The 23,689-nt window shown below is 39.6% G+C and overlaps 2 protein-coding genes across 3 annotated transcripts in view; one reads left to right on the plus strand and one right to left on the minus strand.

Annotated features, from left to right (window-relative positions):
- Positions 1 to 612: 612 nt before the first annotated feature.
- Positions 613 to 10,175, minus strand: TMED5 (transmembrane p24 trafficking protein 5). The gene is made up of 4 exons (XM_060773990.2): positions 9,877 to 10,175; positions 5,585 to 5,682; positions 5,084 to 5,261; positions 613 to 3,947 (listed from the first exon to the last, which is right to left on the minus strand). The coding sequence occupies exons 1-4, from the start codon at positions 10,048 to 10,050 to the stop codon at positions 3,729 to 3,731; spliced, it is 669 nt and encodes a 222-aa protein (XP_060629973.1). The 5' UTR covers positions 10,051 to 10,175; the 3' UTR covers positions 613 to 3,728.
- A 164-nt stretch (positions 10,176 to 10,339) lies between these two features.
- The window catches only part of CCDC18 (coiled-coil domain containing 18), a 37,904-nt gene continuing 24,554 nt past the window's right edge, over positions 10,340 to 23,689 (plus strand). Inside the window, exons 1-9 of one of the 2 annotated variants that reach the window (XM_060773986.2) lie at positions 10,340 to 10,458; positions 12,244 to 12,410; positions 13,616 to 13,775; positions 13,923 to 14,087; positions 14,593 to 14,702; positions 15,573 to 15,701; positions 17,082 to 17,178; positions 19,298 to 19,419; positions 20,899 to 21,208. In XM_060773986.2, the coding sequence (XP_060629969.2) occupies positions 12,277 to 12,410; positions 13,616 to 13,775; positions 13,923 to 14,087; positions 14,593 to 14,702; positions 15,573 to 15,701; positions 17,082 to 17,178; positions 19,298 to 19,419; positions 20,899 to 21,208 (1,227 nt within the window). In that variant the 5' untranslated portion in view covers positions 10,340 to 10,458; positions 12,244 to 12,276. Of the gene's footprint in view, positions 10,459 to 10,742; positions 10,789 to 12,243; positions 12,411 to 13,615; positions 13,776 to 13,922; positions 14,088 to 14,592; positions 14,703 to 15,572; positions 15,702 to 17,081; positions 17,179 to 19,297; positions 19,420 to 20,898; positions 21,209 to 23,689 lie in introns of those variants that run through there. The other variant, XM_067467769.1, reaches the window with a different exon arrangement.

Raw genomic sequence — 23,689 nt, forward strand, 5'->3', positions numbered from 1 at the left:
AAATCAAATCCCTAGCTGTAGTCCCAAAACCTGCCATAGAGTTATATATGAAGATAGTGTTGTCTGTTTGTTACTTGCTAGTTGCCTGTGATTTTTAGTTTTTGAACTTGTAGCACTTCAATTTGATTATAAATTTGAGTAAATATAAAGTCCAAATTTGAGATGCCAGAATTGTCCAGCATATTGCATGTAGTAGCCTCACTTGTTTTGCATGCGGTAATGGTGATTCCAACAAATATATAGTAGTTATGTTTCATAAACTCTGTGATATGGCAGATTAAGGATCTATTAAGAGACACTTTAAAAAAAATCTTAAATAGTAATGTATGTAGTATGTGTGAAGTTCAAAGATTGCTTGTAATTACCCCACAACATTAATCTTAAAATGTGACTTATCATTTATCATTTCCCCTCTAAACATGTATTAGTAAATAACATCCTATTAACAGTGTTGACCACCCATGTTTTCCAGATTTTCACAGTAATTTGTATAACTTTGTTAGTATGAGTAGGCTGCTTACTTCATTGTTCTACACAGAGACAAGGGCAATCCTTATTCAGATTAAAAGTGGTTTTCATTGTTCAGTTTAAGAAGACGCATTTAGGAATACATACAGGGGTTAAGATTTCTTTATTATCTTTTCTCATTTCACAGCTCCATGTTTAGCCATTTCATATCTTGTTCAAATAACAAATAATTTCTTGCATTTCACTTACAAAGTTATAAAAGCTTTATTGTCCTCTGTTCTAATTATACAATATACCCATGAGTTCCAAAGTTAGGAAATATTTGACAAACCCACTATCTCTATAAAAATTCTTACTGGAAGTCAAAATTGTATCATCCTGGAAGAATGGACCAATAAACAGTAGCATAAACATCAGAGGTAGAAGGATTAGTCACAGTTTTCTGGTATGGATATTTATTAACAAACAGTGCTATAGTCCTGAGCTCATTCACATTCTAAATTTTGTTGTTCATTTTGGAGGGACGTGCTCATTTCAGTTGTTTGGTCTCCTTTAGAACAGAAAGCCATTCTTTTATTCACTTGAGCCTATTTTCAGTGGATGGTAGCATGTGTGCATTTAGCCACTAGAGCAGGGGTCCTCAAACTTTTAAACCAAGAGGGCTGGTTCATGGTCCCTCAGACTGTTGGAGGGCTGGATTATAATTTGAAAAAAAATACTGAATTCCTATGCACATTGCACATATTTGTAGTGTAAAAAACACTTTAAAACAATACAACAATGAAAATGAAACAAATTTAACAAATATAAACTTATTAGTATTTCAATGGGAAATATGGGCCTGCGTTTGGCTGATGAGATTGAATTGTTGCTATGTGCATTCAAGTAGTTTCAGACTTAGCTTGACCCTGAGTGTGGGCCGGGTAAATGACCTTGGAGGGCCGTATCTGGCCCTCAGGCCTTGTTTGAGGACCCCTGCACTTAGAGTATCAATGCAGTTTAAGATTATTATATTAAGTAGGTGGCTGCATATAGTTTTCAGGGATCTTGATTGGGATTCCCACTGCTACGTTCTCAAAAATGACTCTTGGGCTTGCAGTGGTCATTTAACTAACCCTTCCTCTGGCATCTGATGTGAAACAAATCCATGCAAAGAGGTCTATCAATGCAACTTCAGTAATATAGTAATTTTCCTGTTATTCAAGTTACGTGTTAGCAATTTATATCTTTGGATACAGCGTACATGTGAAATAGGAAGCCAGCACTTCCATCTAGCCATGGAACACTATTTTATGGCATTATGAAGTATATATTAAATAAGTTTATACCTATTTTTACTTCTTTATTTTTTTTTCTTTTCTTTTTTGCTTGGCTCATATAAATGAAATTTAGCTCAAACCAAATAAGGGTTTTCCAGTTTTCCCTCTTCAGCTTGCCAGAATGAAGAGCTGCAAGTTTCATTATCTCCAGTTAATAGTTTATTAAGGGCTTTACATTATTTTTGACAGTCAAGAAAGTGGTATAGACCTAACATCTAAAAAAGTCTTGAACAATCTTTTTTTTATTATGTCAGAAGTGACTTGAGAAACTTCTGGTATTAGAGAATTGGCCGTCTGCAGAGACGTTGCCCAGTGGATGCCAGGATATATTACCCATCCTGTGGGTCTCCGCATGGGAAGCTGGAGCTGACAGACGGGAGCTCACCCCATCTCACAGATTCAAACCACTGACCTTCAGACCAGCCGATACAAGGGTTTAACCCATTGTGCCACCACGTCTCCTCTCTTGAACTATCTTTAAGACAGAAACTAAATGCAAGCCCCCATATTACTGATTTTTTTTTCACTGAAAAAGACAACTTTCAGCTTCTAGGGGCTGTTGGAGAACAATTCTCCAGGTTTAAGCCCTCCTACAGATGTTTCACATTAAAGGACTCATGTGGGTTTTTTTTGGGGGGGGTGTAATACTTCTGGTTAATTCATTCCAGGGAAAAATTGGCTCTAAAGCAAAGGGTTCCATACATTAGTTTTTAAATTCTCTTCTATCATAAGGAAAGTAGCAAGAAACAAATACTGCAAACTTTTTAAAAGTTGGATTTTCAGTTAATCTGAAAGTGACTTGTTCTCAAGGTCAAACATAATCATTATTTTACAAAGAAATTATAAGGGACACCATTTTACTATGTCATCATATATAAGGGAATTTGAATATCCAGATTTTTGTATTCACTGGAACCAAACCCTAGGGATATACAGAGGCCCCACTGTATTAGAAATGAGACCAGATGCTACTTAACTCATCACAAGCCTTGCAATTGTAGTTTTTCTAGGTTCTTATCTTTCTCTGAACAGTTTAATTTCTGGAGTATACATGTGATGTAATCAATGAAGAACATTGTAATAGTCAAACTTTGGTTTAAAACACAGACATAGGCCTCTATATAGGTCATCCATATTTTACTAATTTGAATGGCAGAATAAATACAGGATTGCAGAAGTCTCAAAAGCTAACAAATGAAACTGGTAGTAATGGAAGTCTAAAAATAATTGTCGGATCTAAACACTGAATTGCTAGTATGCCCAAGTGCTTGCATCATGAAGAGGTTACATAAACCAAAGGCAATATTTTGTCTTCAGAAGATAAATAAAATTGATGTCTCTTCAACATGTTAATCCCTGGGACGGGAGATCTACTTAATTGCATAATGTCATATCTGTAAATCTCACTGTTTCTAAAAGTCTACCATAATTATTATGACTAGCAATTGGACTTAAGCCACACTGTTTAAAGGCAATACAATATTGATGTTAATTGACTGAATATTTCCGTTAATTGGTATCAATCACAAGTCTTCACTTATAGCCACTCAAAACAAGTGGACTTTAATAACAGTATACCGTACCCATATAAAATATTTTTAAGTGAGCTTCTCAAATCAGAAATGCTGAATACACCTCCAGTTCATAACTATGCAATGTTCTTTACTCTTTAATAAAAAAATCTTATATTTAGGCTGACAGTGGTTAAGACAGCATGTATATACAAATATGGTAAATAGTAAAAATCTAAACTTGCTCAAGTAATTTCTTCAAAGTAAAAAGGTCAAGGTTATTCAGAGAAGTATTCAGTTACATTTAATGGCTAAATTTTTGGAGCAAAGAAAGGCACTCTGCTCACATTTGTCCATTCAAAACAAGCTATGAAGTGCCATCAATCTCCTCTGCAGCAGTTTACTGAATTTTTCCTTGTTTACCCTGGCATTACGTTCTAATTTTCCTTTTATCTTCAAAAAGGTTCTTCAGCATGTACACCTGAACAGCTGACACTACAACCATTACTGCCAGGTTAACCATGGACCAAAAGTTTACCCTGTCGAAATTGCTCTCTTGTATGTTTCTATCACGAGCTTCAAATGCTTTGAGCAGGGTCTGAATGTGGATGCTTTTGCTTAGCCTGGACTTCACACTATTGACAGATTCCTATGGAAAGACAAGACACAAGTTTTACAACAGTATATCGTTTGAGGGAGTATAGAAGACTAACTAATACTCCTTCCTTGCTATTTATATGTATTAATCCACATAATTTGTTAATTTTAAATATTTATTTAAAACATTTATATTCTGCCCTTCTTACACCCAACATATGTCAGTGCAGGGACATAAAATAAACTATGAACATACATAAACACTCAAATCAGTTATCTCGACGTTAAAATCCACTGTTTAAAACCATCTCTGATCATCCACATATATGTTCTGTGTTATTCTTGAACCTTGCCAGTTCATAGAAAGCTACCTTACACAAAGTCATATCATTGGACCATCTACCCCAGTACTGCTTACACTGCCATGGCAATAATTCTCAACAGTTAAAGGCTGATGTTTTCCAGCTCTATCAGGAGAGACACCAGGCAGAGATTCTGAAACTTTAGCATGTGATTCTACAGGGAGTTTGGAAGTAGTCCTCTTATAACTTATTCACAATATTCCTCATGGTCATAGCCAAACCCAGCAATATCAAAGTAGATTTGTTCTCCTAGTTTGGTGCTTAGACTAGAGGACCCCCGAGTACACCATCACCCAAGCTTTAGAAACATGATGTTGCCCATACATCTGGAAGAATTATTCATCTGGTCTAAAGAGCAGCAAACAATGATACTCCTAACTTTGTATCTCTGTTGCTGGCACAGAGTACATCAACTGACATTTGTAGAGGGAGCCAGCCAAATTTTGCCATGTTTCTATGACCGCCCTGCATGATCAAAAGTAAAAGGAAGGAAGTGTATACTTGATACAACAAAGACAGGATAAGAACTTAATGGATTATACAGCCCAAAAATGTTTTTTTTTTTCCCTTGCTCATCTTGGTTTTTAGGCTTGTTGTTGGGGTTATTTGGGGGGTTGATTCAGAAAATTACAATGGAAAGACCACATCAGCACACGATTCTTCGATATGGTTATCATGGTTTCTTATGGGTTAGAAGGTGAAGACTGATACATTCTGTATCTCAAAAAATGTATGGGGAAACTATATGTCCCCCTATACTGGTTTCCATTTTTTGGAACTAGTCACAAGTTCCACAAAAATGCAAAGGTTGTTCATGTATACATACCTGAATATCTTCTAACTTCATATCCAGAAGATCAGTGCCAGTAATATACTGCTTCCAATCTTCTTGCTCTTCATCTCCCATGTTATCTAAGATCAATTCAAAGAAAATCACCTTCTCTGACAAGGTGCTGAATGTGTTGTCAAAGCAGAACATGTAATCACCAGCCTGTGTTTCCACTCTGTGAACACAAGGTACACACAAGGTAAATGGTTTTCAAATCCTTTTCATTATTATATTAAATTAGCAACTTGCATGCCTTGAATCTCACATTTCAAGATAGAATTTGGTTTTTTATTCCTTTCAATGCACCTCCCAATTCATATATTTCCCCAAAGATTTGGAGGCTTTTCAATTGTGTTGTGAAGGAGGGCTGGAAATAAATTAACTTATTTTCACTAGTCTCCAGACTTAAACCTTTTCTTCCCTTTAGCTTGAAAGTGGTTTTTTAAGCCATCTTGCTTATGTTTTTGGAAAAACTGGATTTGGTAATATTAAACTTACGTGTGAACTCCATCTGATTTTCTTTGTTCAAAAACCAAGGTTTCATGAGTTGGTGATACAAGGTGAAAATCTACATCTAAACCTGCTCCATCTAGAACCTGGGGAGATACAAACAGCAGATAAAAATTACACTTTTGCTCAAGTTATAGAGAGTTAAGTCATATCATTGTTCGATTTATTACATTTCCACGTTTATTGCAGTTATCCATAATTTGTATTTTATTGAAACTTTATTTAAAAGCTGTAGTTGTCAATACTATTTTAATGTATTATAATAATTTGATAAAGTTATTGTCTACATTACATTGGACATAGAGGAAATGCTAAAACATCAGTACTCTCCACCATCCTAATTATTGTAGAACAATAGTTGAATTATCTGGCAAGATAATACAACAGGACAGTGCTCAGAGGACCATATTAATATGAGTAGCAACTCATTCAACATGATCCATAGATTTTGCTATTTACTGCTGCAACCCCACATCAAAAATCTTCATTACTCCAGCTCTCCTTCACCATGATACCAATGTCGACATTGGTTGGATAAAGAATGAAGAACAATGGGAGATGAAATAGCTTTGGGGTGGGGTGGGGGTGGGGGAGCTTTTTTGTTAGATACTCTGTAAAGTGAGCAAAAGAAACACATGCAGGTAAGTTGTGGCCTGTCCGTTCTCTGAAATCAGGACTGAAACAGTGTCGGTTCTACCTTAGCCTCGCACTTTTCTGTTCATCATAGTTTCAACATCTTTTGCTTACATTTCTTAATCTAGTCCAAATATTCAGCAGAACCTATCTGCCAGCTAGATCCATCCAATCAAACTCCTCAAACCAGTTTGAGCCAGATATCAGTTGACATCTGGCTAGGCTGTTTGCTCCCTAAAACAAACAGGAACTGTCACTATCCTTCAAGACAGATAAAGCATGCCTGACGTGGCCTTTCAACAAGCTTATTAAACTAGCTAAGAACATTAGTTCCCCCCTAAATGTTCTTAGCTTGCAAATTAGGGGAAACCCATAGTGTAGAATCACAGGAAGCTGTTTGGTTCATCTGGGATTGTCAACTCAAGCTGAGGGTAGCTCTAGACTCATTTCAGGGTTCCTTCCTCTTCTTGTCTGGAGATCCCTGAAGGGCTAACATACAAGTGTTAATCAAAGTTGATCCTGCTTAGTTTCCAAAATCAGACAAGGTTGGATCTATTAAAATGAAAGGTTATATCTTTTACAGATCTACAAAGCAGTGCTTAAATGCAGAATTCAAAACATGACTAAAAGATCACAATATGGACAGCTGTGAAATAATTTTCTCTGCACCATCATCAATCCAAGACCAAATAAACAACACATGGGCTTCAATTCTAGAGGTAAACCCCATTGAAAAAAAGATTCATTTTTATATATAAAGGCTTGTCCCTCAAATGGTCCAAAGGTGAGTGTATTGCAAATATGTTTTTTTTTAAGTACACAATGCACACACATACAGGAAAGCCACAAGTCAAGACAGACCTCAAGTTTGCAGGATTTATCCCCAGAGACAGGGACAAGTCAATCTGAATCTAAGGATTTGAATACTGAACAACCCTGTACTGACACACTAAAATCTGCTCCTGGACATCCCATAAAAACATTCCTTGTTTTAGTAGTTTAAGGTTTAGACTATGTGACTCATTTTGTGCTGCTTTTGTTAAACGCCTTGAAAGAGGCTGTTTCAAATCCAAACATTTACCGGTAGATCCTGATCAAAACTCCCCAGCATTTTTCCCTCCCTGATGCTCAGTGAGTTTTACACACATACAGCTCCTTGTGCGACAATATCTGCATTACCAGCCTGAACAAACACAAGGAGGTTTGGAAAGTGAAACACTGGAATTGAATACTGTATATCTGTAAGTGCCAGTCCATCCAACGGTGATGGTTTCTTGGCACACTACACATAACACTAGTTAACACGGCAGCCTAATAGTCCTCTCTTGGCAAGTTTATCCCATCTCCTTTCTGATTCCCAGCCAGCATTATACTACATTTCAATAATTGTCCACCATGTATGGATACCTAAGCACTTTGGCTTTGGACAATATCATTCCTCCTGGCTTTGTCCCCAAATACCTTGTTCAAAACTGAGCTTGCCTCCTCATCACCCATACCCACCCGTTTTGCATTTCGAAGGCCATTCATACACACACGTCTGTTCCTGGCCACTTCACTCGCATTCATCTGAGAAAACCTGATGTGGTTGAGCAGATGGCAACTACTGGATGGCATATGTTCTGTATTAGAAACTACAGCCGATGTGGTCTATCCAATGCAATTTTCTGAATCCACACCCAAATAACCAAACCAAATCTAAAGTTCACAAAAAACTGATTCATAATCCTTTTGGTACTAATGTTGAAGAGTGGTCCCTGGTCAAAAAAAGGTTGGGTACCACTGATATAGTCCAAACAGCATGAGCAAACTTTGGCCCTCCAAGGTGTTTTGGAATTCAACGCCCACATTTTCTAATAACCTACTGGATGGGTTGCTGTAAGTTTTTCAGGTCATATGGCCATGTTTCAGCAGCAATCTATCCTGACGTTTCGCCTGTACCTGTGACTGACATCTTGGAGGTTCTGTTGGTAGTGAGGCAAGTGGAACATTTGAACAGAACCTCTGAAGATGCCAGCTACTGATGCAAGTGAAACATCAGCCCAAAAAACTTACAGCAACCCAGTGATTCCGTCCATGAAAACCTTCGACAGCCTACACAGAAACAGGGAAATCCAGGCAGCAAACAATCAGGTGAAAAGGCTGAAAGTGTAATTTGTGTTTTGGGAATTGAAAGTGTAGTTTGTGAGAATACAAACCTGCCGGAGAGAGGTGGGGGACAGTTTCTTGTTACATACTGGGGAAAGGAGAGGAGAAAGTTAGAACTCACTTAATGTGAGAACCTGGAAGGTTTTGGAATTAAGACATGCTCACAATGAAAGTCACTGGAAACCAAGTCTTTATTTTCCTTCTTGCCAGGATTCAAGAAAGTCAGTGCTAACTTTCTCCTCCCCTTTCCTCAGTAGGAAACTATGCCCCACCTCCCCCCCCCCCCCCCCACCAGATTGTATTCTCACAAACTACACTTTCAGTTCCCAAAACACTGCCAGGTGCTCTTATTATGTAACATTCCCCAGCTCTTTCCCATCCTCCCCTTTTGCCCCAGCATGGCCTTCATGTCAGGACGGCCTGGGCAGCATGCATTTCAAGCAGTTGCATTGGGCTTCCTGACAATTAACACCTCCTAAACAAAGGATTTTTGTGTGTCAGGAGCGACGTGAGAAACTGCAAGTTGCTTCTGGTGTGAGAGAATTGGCTGTCTTGCAAGGACATGGTCTAGAGAATGCCCAGATGTTTGATGTTTTACCATCCTTGTGGGAGGCTTCTCTCATGTCTCCGCATGGGGAGCTGCAGTTGACAGACTGGAACTCAATCCGCTCTCATCGGATTCAAACCTCTGGCCTTTCAGTCAGCAATTCTGCTGACACAAGGGTTTAACCCACTGAGCCACCAGGGGCCAGATGCTCTTATCTATGTAACATTCCCCAGCTCTTTCCCATCTCCCCCTTTGCCCCAGCATGGCCTTCATGTCAGGATGGCCTGGGCAGCCTTTCCACGCAGCTGCATTGCGCTCCCTGAGACGTGCCAGTTAGTATCTCCCAAAGGATGTCTCCAGGCAACAACACCCAGGCTTTCACTGATTGACTGTGCAGCTGCAAGGCTACTCAATGCCAATCAAGCTTGGTAGTTGCAGCATTCACACTTGCTTCAAACAGACAAGGGTTCTTCCTTGGACAGTCCACAGGGTGGGAGGAATGCCTCATTGCCAACACAACCTCTGAAGACGCCAGGCACAGATGCAGATGAAACGTCAAGAGAGAATGCTACTGAAACATACCCATACAGTTCGAAAAACAGCAGTGACTGGGAGTTGAAGGGCCGAAGTTTGCCCATGCCTGATTTACACTGGAATAAATTTGGGAGCTATACTTCGGCGAGTGGCCATTGACAGTACTGCTAAGCCGCTTTCATTCCAGAGTGTAGCTCAGGCATGGGCAAACTTCGGCCTTCCAGGTGTTTTTTGGACTTCAAGTCCTACTCAGTTTTTCGAGCTGTATGAGCATGTTCCAGTAGCATTCTCTCATGACGTTTCGCCTGCATCTGTGCCTGGCATCCCCCTTGCCAAACTACAATGCCCACGGTCCCATAGCCTTGAGCGGCTCAATCCCGCCGTGCAGATGCAGCCTGGGGCTCCCTCCCTCCCTGACCTGGTACTCTATCTCCAGCGAGGCCTCCTTCTGCATGGGCTGGAAGAAGCACTCCTTCCGCCCGGCGGGCAGCGTGAACGTGAAGTCGCTGTCGAAGGCGGTGGCGAAGCCGTAAGAGGCCGGGAGCACGAGCAGGAGCAGCCAGAAGGAAGCCCGCCTGACCTCCGCCTCCATCCTCGCCGCCTTTTCGAGACAAGCCTCGAGAGAGAGAGAGAGACTCCTCGCTCCTTGTACTTTCCACACAACTCTTCGGAGCACGGGGCCCACAATGCACCGCGCCGGGAGGCTGGCTGTGAAGGACAAGCGAACCCTGCTTTCCTTTTTTGTCTTTTGCAAAGCACTGTGGGAAATGCAGTCCTCTCATGCTGAAAATAGAGCGGCAAACAAGGAGGCGGGGCTAGGGAAAAAACTACGACTCCCAAGTGGCCGGCGGAGGGGGAATGTAGTTGGCGATTCGCCGCCCCTTCACCGCCCTTTCCTATTGGCCCGCGCGGTTCGAACACAGGAGGGAGTGATAGGCAAGACGGGTCGCCCCGAGGCCCAAATTAGTGAAGAGAAGGATTCCGGTTCTGTGTATGCAAGGTCAGTGGCTGCCTTGTTGGCTTCTTTGTCTTCTCTCAGAAGGGAGCCGTGTCCCTGGACTTTGTTGTTGTTGTTATTGTTGTTGTGTGCCTGACTTAATGGCGACGCTGAGGTAAACCTGTAATTCGGTTTTCTTGGCCAGGTTTGTCAAGCGAGGAGTGAGTTGCCTTTGCCTGGCTCTGAGGGAAAGAGAGTGAGGGAGGGAGGGGGGGAAAGAGTGATGTGGCGTTGCTAAGCAACGGGAGGCCCTCTGGCCTGGAACGCGCGCTTCCAAGGCGGTTCTTTGGGCGTCTGAGAGCAAAGGCGAAAGGAAGGCAGGTTGACCCAGAGGTAGGTAGGCAGGCATGCAAGGCAGGCTACAACTCCCAAGCTTCCCTGGCAATGAGACCATGGCAGCTGAAGCGGTGCATTATGAGCGCATTAGCACAAATCATTTTATTTATTTATTTATTTTTACTTGAGAAACTTCAAGGCGCTTCTGGTGTGAGAGAATTGGCCATCTGCAATGACTTTGCCCAGGGTTTTTGATATTTTACCATCCTTGTGGGATGGTAAAATATTTTACCAAGCCTTATGGGAGGCTTCTCTCATGTCCCCGCATGGGGAGCTGGAGCTGACAGAGGGAGCTCAACCCACTCTCCCCCGATTCGAACCTTCAAACTACAAGAAAGGAGATTCCATCTGAACATTAGGAAGAACTTCCTGACTGTGAGAGCTGTTCATCTGTGGAATTCTCTGCCCTGGAGTGTGGTGAGGCTCCTTCTTTGGAGGCTTTTAAACAGAGGCTAGATGGCCAGCGGTCAGGGGTGCTTTGAATACGATTTTCCTGCTTCTTGGCAGGGGGTTGGACTGGATGGCCCACAAGGTCTCTTCCAACTCTATGATTCTATGACCTGCTGGCCTGTTGGTCAGCAGTCCTGTCGGCACAAGGGTTTAACCCACTGCAACACTGGGGGGGGGGGGGGCATATGCTCTTATCTATGTAACATTTCTGAGCTCTTTCCCATTCTCCCTCTTCTCCCCAGGCTGCCCACGATGGCCTGGGCAGCTTTTTCACATGGCTGCATTGGGCTTCCTGACAAGTGCCAGTTAATACCTCCCAAACAAAGGATGCCTCCAGGCAAAAACAGCCAGGCTTCCACTATGCAGTTACCTTTACTGATTGACTGGCTACTCAATGACAACCAAGCTTGTTATTTGCAGAATTCACACTTGCTTCAAACAGATATTGGTTCTTTCTCCCACCTTGGACATTCCACAGTGTGGGAGAAGTGCCTCACTGTCCTCCACCATCAACTCCGCTGAACTGGCCACATTGTTCAGATGCCCAACCACCATCTTGAGAAACTGCAAGGCGCTTCTGGTGTGAGAGAATTGGCTGTCTGCAAAGACATTGCCCAGGGTTTGTGATGTTTTACCATCCTTGTGGGAGGCTTCTCTCATGTTCCCGCATGGGGAGCTGGAGCTGACAGAGGGAGCTCTCTCTCTCCATGCTCTCCCCAGCTTCGAACCTCCCACCTGTCGGTCTTCAGTCCTGCTGGCACAAGGGTTTAACCGATTGCACCACCGGGAGTTCCAGCACAAATCAATCACATGTCCTTAATAAATGAACATTTGTAACAACTGTTTGAAATTGCTTTGCAAACAGTAGTTATAAGTTTATATTGGCCATTACTAATGACAATAAAATCGCCAGGAGATTGGAATGGGGTCATAACGACAAGCAACTATTTAAACAGGTCTGTTCTCCAAACAGTGAAAGTTGTTTTATTATTGCTTCCTTAGTTATATTTTATATTGGACAAATGTATAATACCAATGGAACCTAATGTACGGACGTCTCGTGATCATGGTGATAATGAAGAGTATTTACTTGCAAATGTTGTGGCATTAAGAAAGCGACTAAGAAAAACGGAAAGAAATTTGCAAAACCTGGGAGAAGAACTTGACAGGTACTATGCATGCACTCATGTATGTCAACCTCATGTATATGATGAGAGCAGGCTTTGGGGCCAAAATTGTGGATTTTCACATGATCTGTGGACAAGTTAAATATAGAACTCAGAGGCATGCTGTAACAGGGCTCTTGGACATTTTCTACCAGGGCATGGAAGGGAGGGTTGGCATTTAAAACAAAGATCTGTTTGGAACGTCTGCTTCCTCCATCCAAGCATTACTTCCTGTAACAGAAATGCACCCTACCTGCTCCTTGGCAGATTTAAAGAGCTCTGGTGAAGCATGGAGAATGTATGCTTGTTTGTATGTGCCTTGACCTTTATTTTGCAGGAGACCGTGTTTCCTGTAATACCCCACACACTCCCGTTTTAAAGTGCCCTGTTGAAGCGGGGAAAGTGTGTACTTATTTGTGTATTCCTGTATCTTTTGCAAGAGATTGTGCTGTCCAGGCCCGTGGCCAAGATTTTGATTCAAGAAGTGCTGGGTTTGATTTGGGGGGGCTGAGTTTGATTCGGGGGGGGGGGGTGGATCTACCCTAGCAAACATTTTGTATCGTTATCCCAATAACCCCATGCATATGGGATATATTGAGCATGGTAATCAGATCATGATATGAATAAACATAACAGTTTAACATTTTAAATAATGTACCAGTAAGGCCTTCTCACGGACACCCCCCCCCCCGCCCTGCCCCACCCCAGCTACATGCCTGGTGCTGCCCTTAACAGAAACATCCCCCACTTGCAAACATGGCTTAACAGTTTTAAAGAGTCCCTTTGAGGCAAGGACAGTGCTTGCTTGCTTGTGTTCTGTGAATCTTTTGCAGGAGACTGTGCTGCTTTTAACAGAAACATCCCTTCTACTCTCTTCACTTCTCAGCTGGAGATTTAAACAGCTCTGCTGAGATATTTAGAGCTGTGAAGGGAATCATTGTTTGCTTTATGTCCAAATTGGCATATTTCAGAGCAGTTTTACCATCTAGACCTGTGTATAAGTTGACCTAGGTTTTTAAAGTCAATTTTTGGCATGCATACATTTGACTTACACACGAGTATATGTGGTATGTGTGTGTAGAATTAACAGCGTTTCTTTATTAACATGGTTGCTTTAAATTTATCAATTGAGTCAAAATTTTTGATCTATTATGAATAATTGCAAGGAAAGGGAAAATATTGATATTTTTGTTGTTCTTTCATTCTAGTTCATATAATTTAGATGTCAGCACTCACGATGGAGAGCTTGAGATTTTAAAAATCGAAGATCTTGTTGATCCAAGTGAAATAAATATTTCTTCAGCTGATAATACTGGGAATAAAGTGACTTGTCACAAGATGGATTCTTCATGGAAACTCAGGAACAAAGTAAGGAGTTGATGAGCACATATTTTACTTGTTCTTGCATTTTATGTTAGACACTTATTGACTTAGATTTGATTACTGATCCTAAAAGTAAGAGGAACAGTTCACTTTAATTTGTATTGTCACAACATACTGTATGTTGTTTTCTAGTATCATTCTGTATCTATTGACAAAAGCATGGAAGAGGAAAATGAACTACTAAGGGAAAAACTAACAGTAGTCCGGGAAAAGAATGCACTGTTGACTTCACAAAATTATGATTTAATGACTGAAAATGAAAATTTAAACTTTGAACTGAACCACACAAGAGCACAAGTAAGTATCTTAATAACATGTATTAGTTTGAAGATATGCTGTATTACTCATTTGATACTACACACTGCAATAAGTCTGTTAGAATAATAAAAACGTGCAGTTTTTTCTCTTTTTTTCAGTCTCATACGTGCACATATATCCATACCAAAGCTGTCTTGTACAGTGAGAGAGCACAATTTTGGAACTCATTGAATAATTATATAACACAGTCAACCCCCCATATTTTCAGATTCGATTATTTGTGGATTTGATTTTTAAAATGTTCTCTCTAGTAATTCTTAGGTCCTCCATGCAACTCTATGGTCAATTAACACTGGAGGAACTAGAGGAATATTCAGAACTGAATATATACCATTATGATCAGTTAAATATCAGTAGTTTTAATTTTTAAGACTAGTTAAGAAACAAAAGTAGCATAACAAAGATTTTGAATTAGGAACTAACAAAGTAATTATCAACATCTGCATGTGAATCTTTATAGACATTTTTTAAAATTCATTTTTAGGTATCTGTCCTTGAATCTGGTTTGGGTACACGCTCGGTCAGCATTCCAGTTTTAGAAGAACAGATAGCCAGTTTGGAAGCGGAGATGCAAGCCAAGGACAATATTCTGAAGTAGTGAATCCGTTGTTTGTTTGTTTAATTTCTTTCAGACTTCCATTATTTGTGGAAATCTAAACTTGATCTCACATTCACACACAGTTCTTAGTCTTGCCATGGAGAGAAAATATTGGGCATGTTATGAAGCAATATTTTTGAAAGCAGTGCCCCAATAGGTCTGTGGAAATCCTCAACACTCTTAATCTAATTCACTTGTTGCTGTGTATAATGACGATAGGGTAGTAACTGATACTAGAATCTGGCAAGTAGCAATAACTGGAGAGTCCTATAGTGTTTATGCTAGCGATTTTCTTATATGGAGATTATGAGCAATTAGGGACATTGAAATACACATTGCTTTCCTTCAATTTAAACCCCCCCCCCCTCTCTCTCTCTCTCTCTCTCTATATATATATATATATTCATTTATAAGTCAAGCGCTGGACTCTTAAGCTCTCACCTTTTGGATTAGAAGTTTGTTGGGAACTGAAACTGGGATATGAATTAACATCTTGTCAGTAATAACATGCCCTTGCCTGAAAAATAATAAACTAAATTTTTGCTATTTTTTTTTTACCAAAGCAACCATAGCACAAAATATTTAATTATTCTTCTAAACAACTTGTTTCAAAAACCCAGACCATAAATTGTAGATTGTCATTGCCTGGTTCAAAGGGCAAACTATACATTAGTACTACTCTATTGTTACTGTGAAAGGACATCATTGGGCACCTATAGTTTTTCTACCTTTTCTTTCAGTTTGAGTATACAGGTCTATACTGAACACAAGAAAAAGTAGTTTTTACTGTTTCATGTTTTTAATGAGATATATTTGCAATGAATTTTTTTGTATAGTTATGAATTCTTTTTCTGATTTGTTGTTAGAGATGCAGAAGATAAATTACAACAAAACAGTAAAATAATAATGGAAAAAGATTGTGCTTTGCAGAAACTAAAAGAGGAATATACAGAAATGAAACTAGTTTTTACTGAAAGAAACAGACAAGGAAAAAGGTGACAATTCATATGACAAAACTGGCTTTGTTAATGCTTGATAATATATCTGTTTCAAGGTGCATTTAAAAAAAAACAAACATCATTTTCTTTCAGAAGCAATCCAGACTTCTAAAAATCAAAATGAAAAGCTTGAGAAATGTGTTCTAAAATAAATTTTAAAATGGGTACTCATTCAACATGATTTGGTGAGGTAGAGTCACACAATCCGTTATTTTACTACTCCCTACTATGAGGAAATGGGGGGAATGTGGTAGTTCAAGCCTAAATCAAATCTATTTCCTGTTGCACTAGGGCCCTGAAGCCTCTTTTCACCACAAATTGCACACTGTCTAGGTGATCCAATAAGTAAAGTTTATTAAAAGCTGAGTATATAAAAAGCAAGCAAATTCAAAAGAGAGAAGCTATGTCCAAAAGACTTGTTTCCATGAAAGCCGACAGTTCAAAAATTCATTCAAAGAAAGTCTACAAAGTAAATCCATAGAGATTTCCAAAGACAAGATAACATGAATCCAAGGCAGGCAAACTATGCCACATATGAACTGGAAGCAAGAAGAGCTCAAAACTTAAGTACATGAATTCCAAGAACACAGGCCCAAAAACCAAGAGCTCTTTACCTGAATGCAATGATGCTCTCACAAAGATTGTACCACTAGGAACCTCTTTAAAAAGCCCGTAACATCATTTATCTCGCACCTTCTTTTCCGCTTCTTATCTCTAAGGAGGAGAATCCAAAACAACTCTCTCTGGGCCACTTCTATTCTCTTCTGGGCCCGCTGAATCTCTACCAGCATTCCCTTCTTTCTCATCTAAACACTCAGAATCTGACAATGCTACAACTTTTCCAATCTTTCTAGTCACATGGGATTTCTTCAGTTGTGCAAAAACTCATTAAACTGGCACTTAGTATTCGAGGGGAAATAACAACTTCTGATATTTCAGATGTATCTCCATTTCAGCTTTATTCATAAAAGTTGAATCATTAATTGCTTTGAAAATAGACAAATAAAATGCAATTGGTTATTCATGGTATTGTGTTTTAGTCAACAGACACATTTGTGATCTATGCACTTGGGCAAGAGGATGCTATTGTGCTTCAAGCCTTATTCGTTATATTTTGCTATGTAGGAATTGTTCAGCCTAGGCTAATTTTCACTTTTAACATTCTCACAGAAAAGTATTCTATCAATTCAAATGTTTATATTTGGAAATGTCATAAGAATTTTAATTGATATATATTTGAAGAAAATGAAATGCTGTGATAAGCAACTCTCTTGTGACCATCCTGCTCCTATTTATTCAATATTTTGCTTTGTGTGAATAATGACATGGTTGCTTTACTTGGCTAATTTAAAATTGAGTTACTTCTTTCACTTAAAGAACTGAGCAGCAACGAAATGAAGCTCTGTATAATGCTGAGGCGCTCACAAGAACATTTAAAATATACAAAGAAAAGATAACTGGTCAGCTGGAAAAGGTGAGTTATGATTTCAGAAAGATGCTCATATCAATAGAATGTTTGAAGAAATCAGTCTGTGCAGTTCTGTTTTGCTGCTGAAAGTGAGATAGCTAGAAGAGGATGTTCACTAGTAAAGGATGGGCAAAATACAGTCACTTGGATTTTTTAGGATTTAAACTCTTGCCATTCTGAACACCTGGATATACTAAAGAGAGAGTGCACTTTGCCCGTTTCATACCATGGGGAGCAAAAGCTGCTTATGTTAACAGCCAGTATCATTGTTAATGATATATTAGTATCTTCGTACAGGGGTAACAGCAAAAACAATTTCTTCATTGTATCAGAATAGAAGAGTTCACACCACTATAAAACGTATTTGAAAGTATCATACATAAGATTGCATAGTTTGTTATCTAGAACTAAATGCTATACAACAGTATGCTAACATATCTGAGGATACATCTATGCTCCAGAATTAATGTAGCTTGACAACATTTTACCTGTCATGGCTCAATGCTGTGGGATCCTGAGAATTGTAGTTGTACAAGTCCTTTAGCCTCTTCTGCAAAAAAAGAGTGTTGATGCCTTACAAAACTACAACCCCCAGCATTCCATAGCTCTGAGACGTGGCAGTTTAAGTGTTGTCAAACTGCATTAATTCTACAGTGGGATACACCTTGAGAAGAAGGACCTTCTTCCCCAGGCTCTAGAAGTCCCTTCCTAAGAGGTTAAGACTAGCACCTACCCTGCTCTACTTTTGTAACCATTTGAAGTGATGGGTTTTTAAATATCTATATATATTTCAACAGGTCTTTTGGATGTGTTTAATTAGATTGGGCAGGCTTCATACATTGTGCTGGACTTTCTATTTGTTTTTGTTGTGCTGTTGCACCTTTATCACAGGTACTTTTAATCTGTGTTTATTTTTTTACAATTTAATCCCTTTCTGACTTTTGTAGTTTGCAAATTTTAAACTGTTAATAAGTCATGCTGCATCCCAAATTGAGAAAAAAACAGGATATAAATATAGTAGGATATACTAATAATAATAAGGAGACCCTGGTGGCGCAGTGGGTTAAACCACTGAGCTGCTAAACTTGTTGACTGAAAGGTCACAGGTTCAAATCCGGGGAGCGGCGTGAGCTTCCACTGTCAGCCCCAGCTTCTGTCAACCTAGCAGTTCATAAACATGCAAATGTGAGTAGATCAATATGTACCGCTCCGGCGGGAAGGTAACGGCGCTCCTTGCAGTCATGCCGGTCACATGACCTTGGAGATGTCTACAGACGACACTGGCTCTTCAGCTTAAAAATTGAAAAGAGCACCAACCCCCAGAGTCGGACATGACTGGACTTAATGTCAGGGGAAAACCTTTTCCTTAATAATAATAATACAGGAATATTAATTTGACATTTAAAAATATAATTGGTTGAATTGGCACTTCAAAAAGATTCTATTTTGGTTTTCTTTCCATTTAAACAAGTAACAAAGTACTTGCTATTAAATATAAACTAGACTTTAAAAGTATCTCACAAAAAAGAGTAAAAGGGAGACCAAATGTCATTTAAAGTTGGATAGTTTCCACTGATGTAGGCTGACCGGCTCCTTTTTTCCTTAGCAGATTTTGGGGCTCTTACTTAAGCTTCAGGAATACATTGAGGTTTAAGAGATAATAAAGAAGGCTCAGATCTGTTCCTCAAACTTATTCAAGGACAGACCAGTAATCATATTCTCTGTTTTGTGTTCAGAGAACAACAGACCCTGAGCCCTTTATAGCTTCCTGCAGGTTGGTCCAATTTAGATATGCTACTTATTTTTTAATGCTATCCTAAAGGATGCTGTGAGTCCTAAATTATACTGTGAAAAGGTCGGCATTGATTTCTGCATCCTGATATGAGCATGTGCCCCCACAAGACATCATCCTTTGAATTTTGTGTGCTGAAGTACCAGTTTTAGTTATAGGAAGGACAAGTAAAGGAATAGGTGTATTGGGAATATTGGGGACTAAACACATGGGCCTGCTCCCATAGTAGTGGAGACTTTTCTGTCACCAGGGTATTGGCTTGCTCAAACCAAAACTAAATCTATTTGTCTAGTTAACAGCAAGTAAAATTATTGTTGGATTTTTTAAACTCAGGTTCAACTGGAAGAACAAATTTTAGAAAGAAATTTAATGAACTGTGTTAAAGAAAAGGAAAAGCTACAAGCAAAATGTGATAGCTATAAAAGTGAGCTTGAAAACCTGAAAGAACGAGTGAGGTATTTGTATATTTGCTTTCCCCAATGGAAAAGATGACTATGACTATCATTTTACACGTTCATTTCTTGCTTGAACAGTATGGCCCTCTGATATTAGGTTCATGGTTAATTAACATGACTGCACAGCCAGCTCAATTTATGTTACAGCTCACTAAGCCACAACATTGCAATGTGATTGATTTTAGATATAAAACATTTCCTTGCCTCTTCACAAATTAGAGGGAGTCCGTTTTACTGTGGGATGGCAATACAAACTGGCTGGGTTGTCTAGTAGTTAGGTGTGATTTCTGGCTGAATGGGTTCCCACAATTTTCTTCTTTTACTAGTCCACCCTCAAGTCGCTTCTGACATGATAAATAAAAATAAACAATTTTGATATCCATTTGAATCTTTTTTACTTGTCTTCTGCCCAAAAAAAATCTAGATTTGGAAGTTTTAATAACAGATTAAGTGATTTTGCTTGCTTCATAAAGTACTGAAGCATACAAATATAGCCTGTTTCCCTAAACAGAAAAAAACCCAATTTTAACGGCCAGCTTGTGAGAAGACATAAATACATTGTGCCTTGGGTTTCAGTGTATGAAATAGGATTCTATGTTTTCTAGTATTTTTCTTCTTTAAAATGCCCGATGGAGGTACTGCCATCTGGTATTAGGAGATTTCAGTAGATCCGTGTTTAGTGAGGATATCGTGAAAAGCCATATGGCTTCTCCCAGATTGTGTCCAGTTGGTCCCTCTCTGCTATGTTTTTGTGAGTGTCAAGTAATGACTTTTTTTATTTAGTAAGGCATTTGTTTTTAATAGGTTGTGCTGATAGAGCTTTTAATAGGGCATTGTATTTCTATAGTATTATATTTTAAATGTGTTTTAACTTTGTATGAATAATTCTTATAGTTCTGTGGTACCATATTTTTTAAATGGCTGTATGCAGCTTTGAATCCCATGCTGGGAGAAAGGTGGGATCCAAATTGAATAAATACATTGATTTTCTTTTCTTTAAAAAAAACCTTCACTCAAGATTTCTGTTTTTACCTTTTTATTTCTTAGTGGAAAGCAACTTAGGATTCATAGAATCATAGAAGCAGGAATATTGCATTCAAAGCACCCCTGAGAGATGGCCATCCAGCCTCTGTTTAAAAGCTTCCAAAGAAGGAGCCTCCACCACACTCCAGGGCAGAGTGTTCCACTGCTGAACGGCTCTTACAGTCAGGAAGTTCTTCCTCATGTTCAGATGAAATCTCCTTTCTTGTAGTTTGAAGCCATTGTTCCGCGTCCTAGTCTCCAGGGAAGCAGAAAACAAGCTTGCTCCCTCCTCCCTGTGATTTCCTCATAAGCAGACCCTGGCTTCAACTTGTTCCCTGGTTTTGCCTAAAAATGTTTGCTGTCACAGAAAAGAAGAGGAGGCATTATGAATTAAATCATTCATACTTTTTAGATATTGTTGCTGAAGCTTTCTCTTTTTGTTTTGCATTTGTTTAGACAATTAATTGAAGAGAATTGTAATAGAAAGGAACGCCTAATGTGTTTTGAAGCAAAAAGTTCTGAAATGGAATTACTTCTGAATCATTCCCAGCAGAAGATCCAGATGCTTGAAAGTAGACTTCAGGACCAAGACAGAATACTTGAAGAGAAAAGTGCCCTTCTTAATGAAAATGCTGGCTTAAAAGCACTTGTTGCAGAGCAACAGGATCGCCTTAAGTCATATAATCAAGACATTGAGAATTCAAAAATAGAACTTAAAACCTTAGAAAATGTTATTTCCCAATTGTCTCAGAACTCACCGAAAGAGGTACCGTAATTTTGTTTAAATTGTTGCAATGGCATTAGATTCGATGCACAGTGGAAACCGTGCAAATCCTCCACTGATAAAGGGAGAGTGCTTTCTTTTCATACACAACGGAAAGTCCAATATGATTTAAAATGGCAGCCCACAATGCAGCATGCATTACCACTTTGATCAGGCCTTCAAGCTTAAAAGGCTATTGGTAGCTAGCACAGTTGCACCGATTTGAAGGGAGGGCGCTTTAAATAGTTCTGTGCAGAAGAGCAGAACAGCGAAGACTCGGATTTGCACCATCTGAGTCTTGGCTGTTGAACCTTTGCTGCTGAGTAATTGGAGTACTCTTGAAACTACACTGCAGTTCTAGGAGCATACTGTCTGTTTCATTGCAGCTTGTACTAAAAGAGTGCAAAGCTCATTCTCTGGCTGGTGCAGAGGAGCAATCTATAATCATGCACATATACACTGGCCAACACACATTTTGGAGCCTCAAATGCTACCCCTGTTTCTGGGTTTATTTGACCTGCTGATTCTAAAAATGGCACCAGGTTTCCTCTATCAGCTCCAGTTTTTGATATACAGAACATATGCCATATTCTAGTTGTTATCTTCTCACCCATACAAAATTGTGATAACTAGAGCTGATGTGCTCAATGCAATGCAATTTTCAGAATTAGTGCTGCAAATAACCTCTGGAACAGGCCTTAAAAACCATCACACCAATATTTTTTTTGTTTGGCTGTAATTCATGGTGGGTACCATCCCATCATTTTAAGCATTGCAGCATTTCTATATAAAAAGTGCTTTCAACTGCCACTGTCTTTCTACCCAGTTAAATATTCTAAGAAACTAACCACTTGCTGTTCAAGCTTCCAACAAGCATCTACAGATACCAGTAATAAGGGTTACTGCTGATATTTTAGGCAACATATTCAGGAAAAACTGTGGACCATGCAGCAAAATACAACAAAATACAGGTAAAGAAAAGGAGGTAATAGGCTTACGGTACGTCTTGTCTCAGGTGATACTTCTGTTGTCAGCTAAGATGATCTGGAGAGGTCTCAGTGGAGGCCAATGCCCTTCTTGACCCCATGGGGACCGAGAGACAAAAGGCAATAAAAGACAGGTAATTAAAGGTTAACTCTATTCGCAACAGAAACGTAATTTCTCTTGAGATCCAAGCTGCCCTGTCTTACAGTTGGAAAGCTTTACGTATAAAGCATCTAAAAGCTTTTCCAGATGTAGTGGTATGCTTTTATTATTTGCTAGCTTGGGTATCTGATGATGTCTCGGTTATTTGAAAAAGGCGTTGTTTGTTTTGGGGTGTTAGGTAATACCAGTTTAGTAATTTGTAATGCTATTTCTTAGGGGGGAAAGCCAGTCTTTCTTGTTTTATATGAATGCTCCCATTAGAAAATGCAGAAGGATGTGAGTAAAATACAACTCCCAGATCCAAGGTCATTCACCCTCAAACCCTGACTGTGTGCACAGTTGGCCATGTTGGGTTTGTGTGCCAGGTTTGGTCCAGATCTGACATCGGCTGGGTTCAGTGCTTTCTGGATATGGGTGAATTACTACTCTTAAAATAAAGATCCATTTCTATAAACCCATGAAGCATGTGCAGTTGGTCATGGGGCTTCTCTGTCCCAAGTTTGGTCCCAGTCCATTGTCGGTGGGGGTCACTGTTTCTCTAGATGCAGGTGAACTATAATTCCCATCAAAGTCAATTTCCCCAAACGTTTCCAATATGTTCTGTTGGTCATTGGGGGGGGGGGGGGGGTCTGTGTGCCAAGTTTGGTCTAGATCCATCATTTGTGGGGGTCGCAGTGGTCTCAGGATGTGAGTGAAAGTACTGCAAATCCCATCATCCGTAGCAGGTATGGTCCAGATCCATCTTTGGCTGGGTTCGCAGTGCTCTCTGGATGATAAGGAGAAACACAACTCCTAAAAATCATGGTGAATTCTTCCCTAACCTCTTGTTCAGTTGCTGGTCAATTCCTGTTTGCTGTGTGCCATAGGAAAGGGTAGGAAAGGGTTAAGAGAGAGCAGCAGGTGGGGTCATGCAAATTCCACCTCAACTGATAGACTAAGGAACCCTGGGATGTCCATTCTGGAGGAAAAACAAAACATCTAGGATGAAATTGTCCCTGAATGAAAGCCTTCTCCTGGGTGGTGGGCAGTCTGGTGTTTGGAGAGGACATTGGCTGGGGTTGGGCTGCCATGTCCTTGGAGGAAATGCTTTTGTTGGCTCTTCAGCACTGTGGGTTATATAGCTGTTTGTGGAAGCGGGAGGCTGTGTAAGTGGACACCTCCACCACATGCACACTTTCACTTTTATTAAGTGTATAGGTATGAGTTTCATAATAACTTTGGTTAGTGTTATTTGTACTTTTTTATCTTGAATGTTCTGTTCTGTACATTTTTGGCTCTTTGTCCTAGCTTTTGGCTAGCATTATTTATTATTATTTATTTCAATTACTTATACCCCGC

This window comes from Anolis sagrei, chromosome 4 (genome assembly GCF_037176765.1).
Source record: "Anolis sagrei isolate rAnoSag1 chromosome 4, rAnoSag1.mat, whole genome shotgun sequence".
Classification (NCBI taxonomy): Eukaryota; Metazoa; Chordata; class Lepidosauria; order Squamata; family Dactyloidae; genus Anolis; species Anolis sagrei.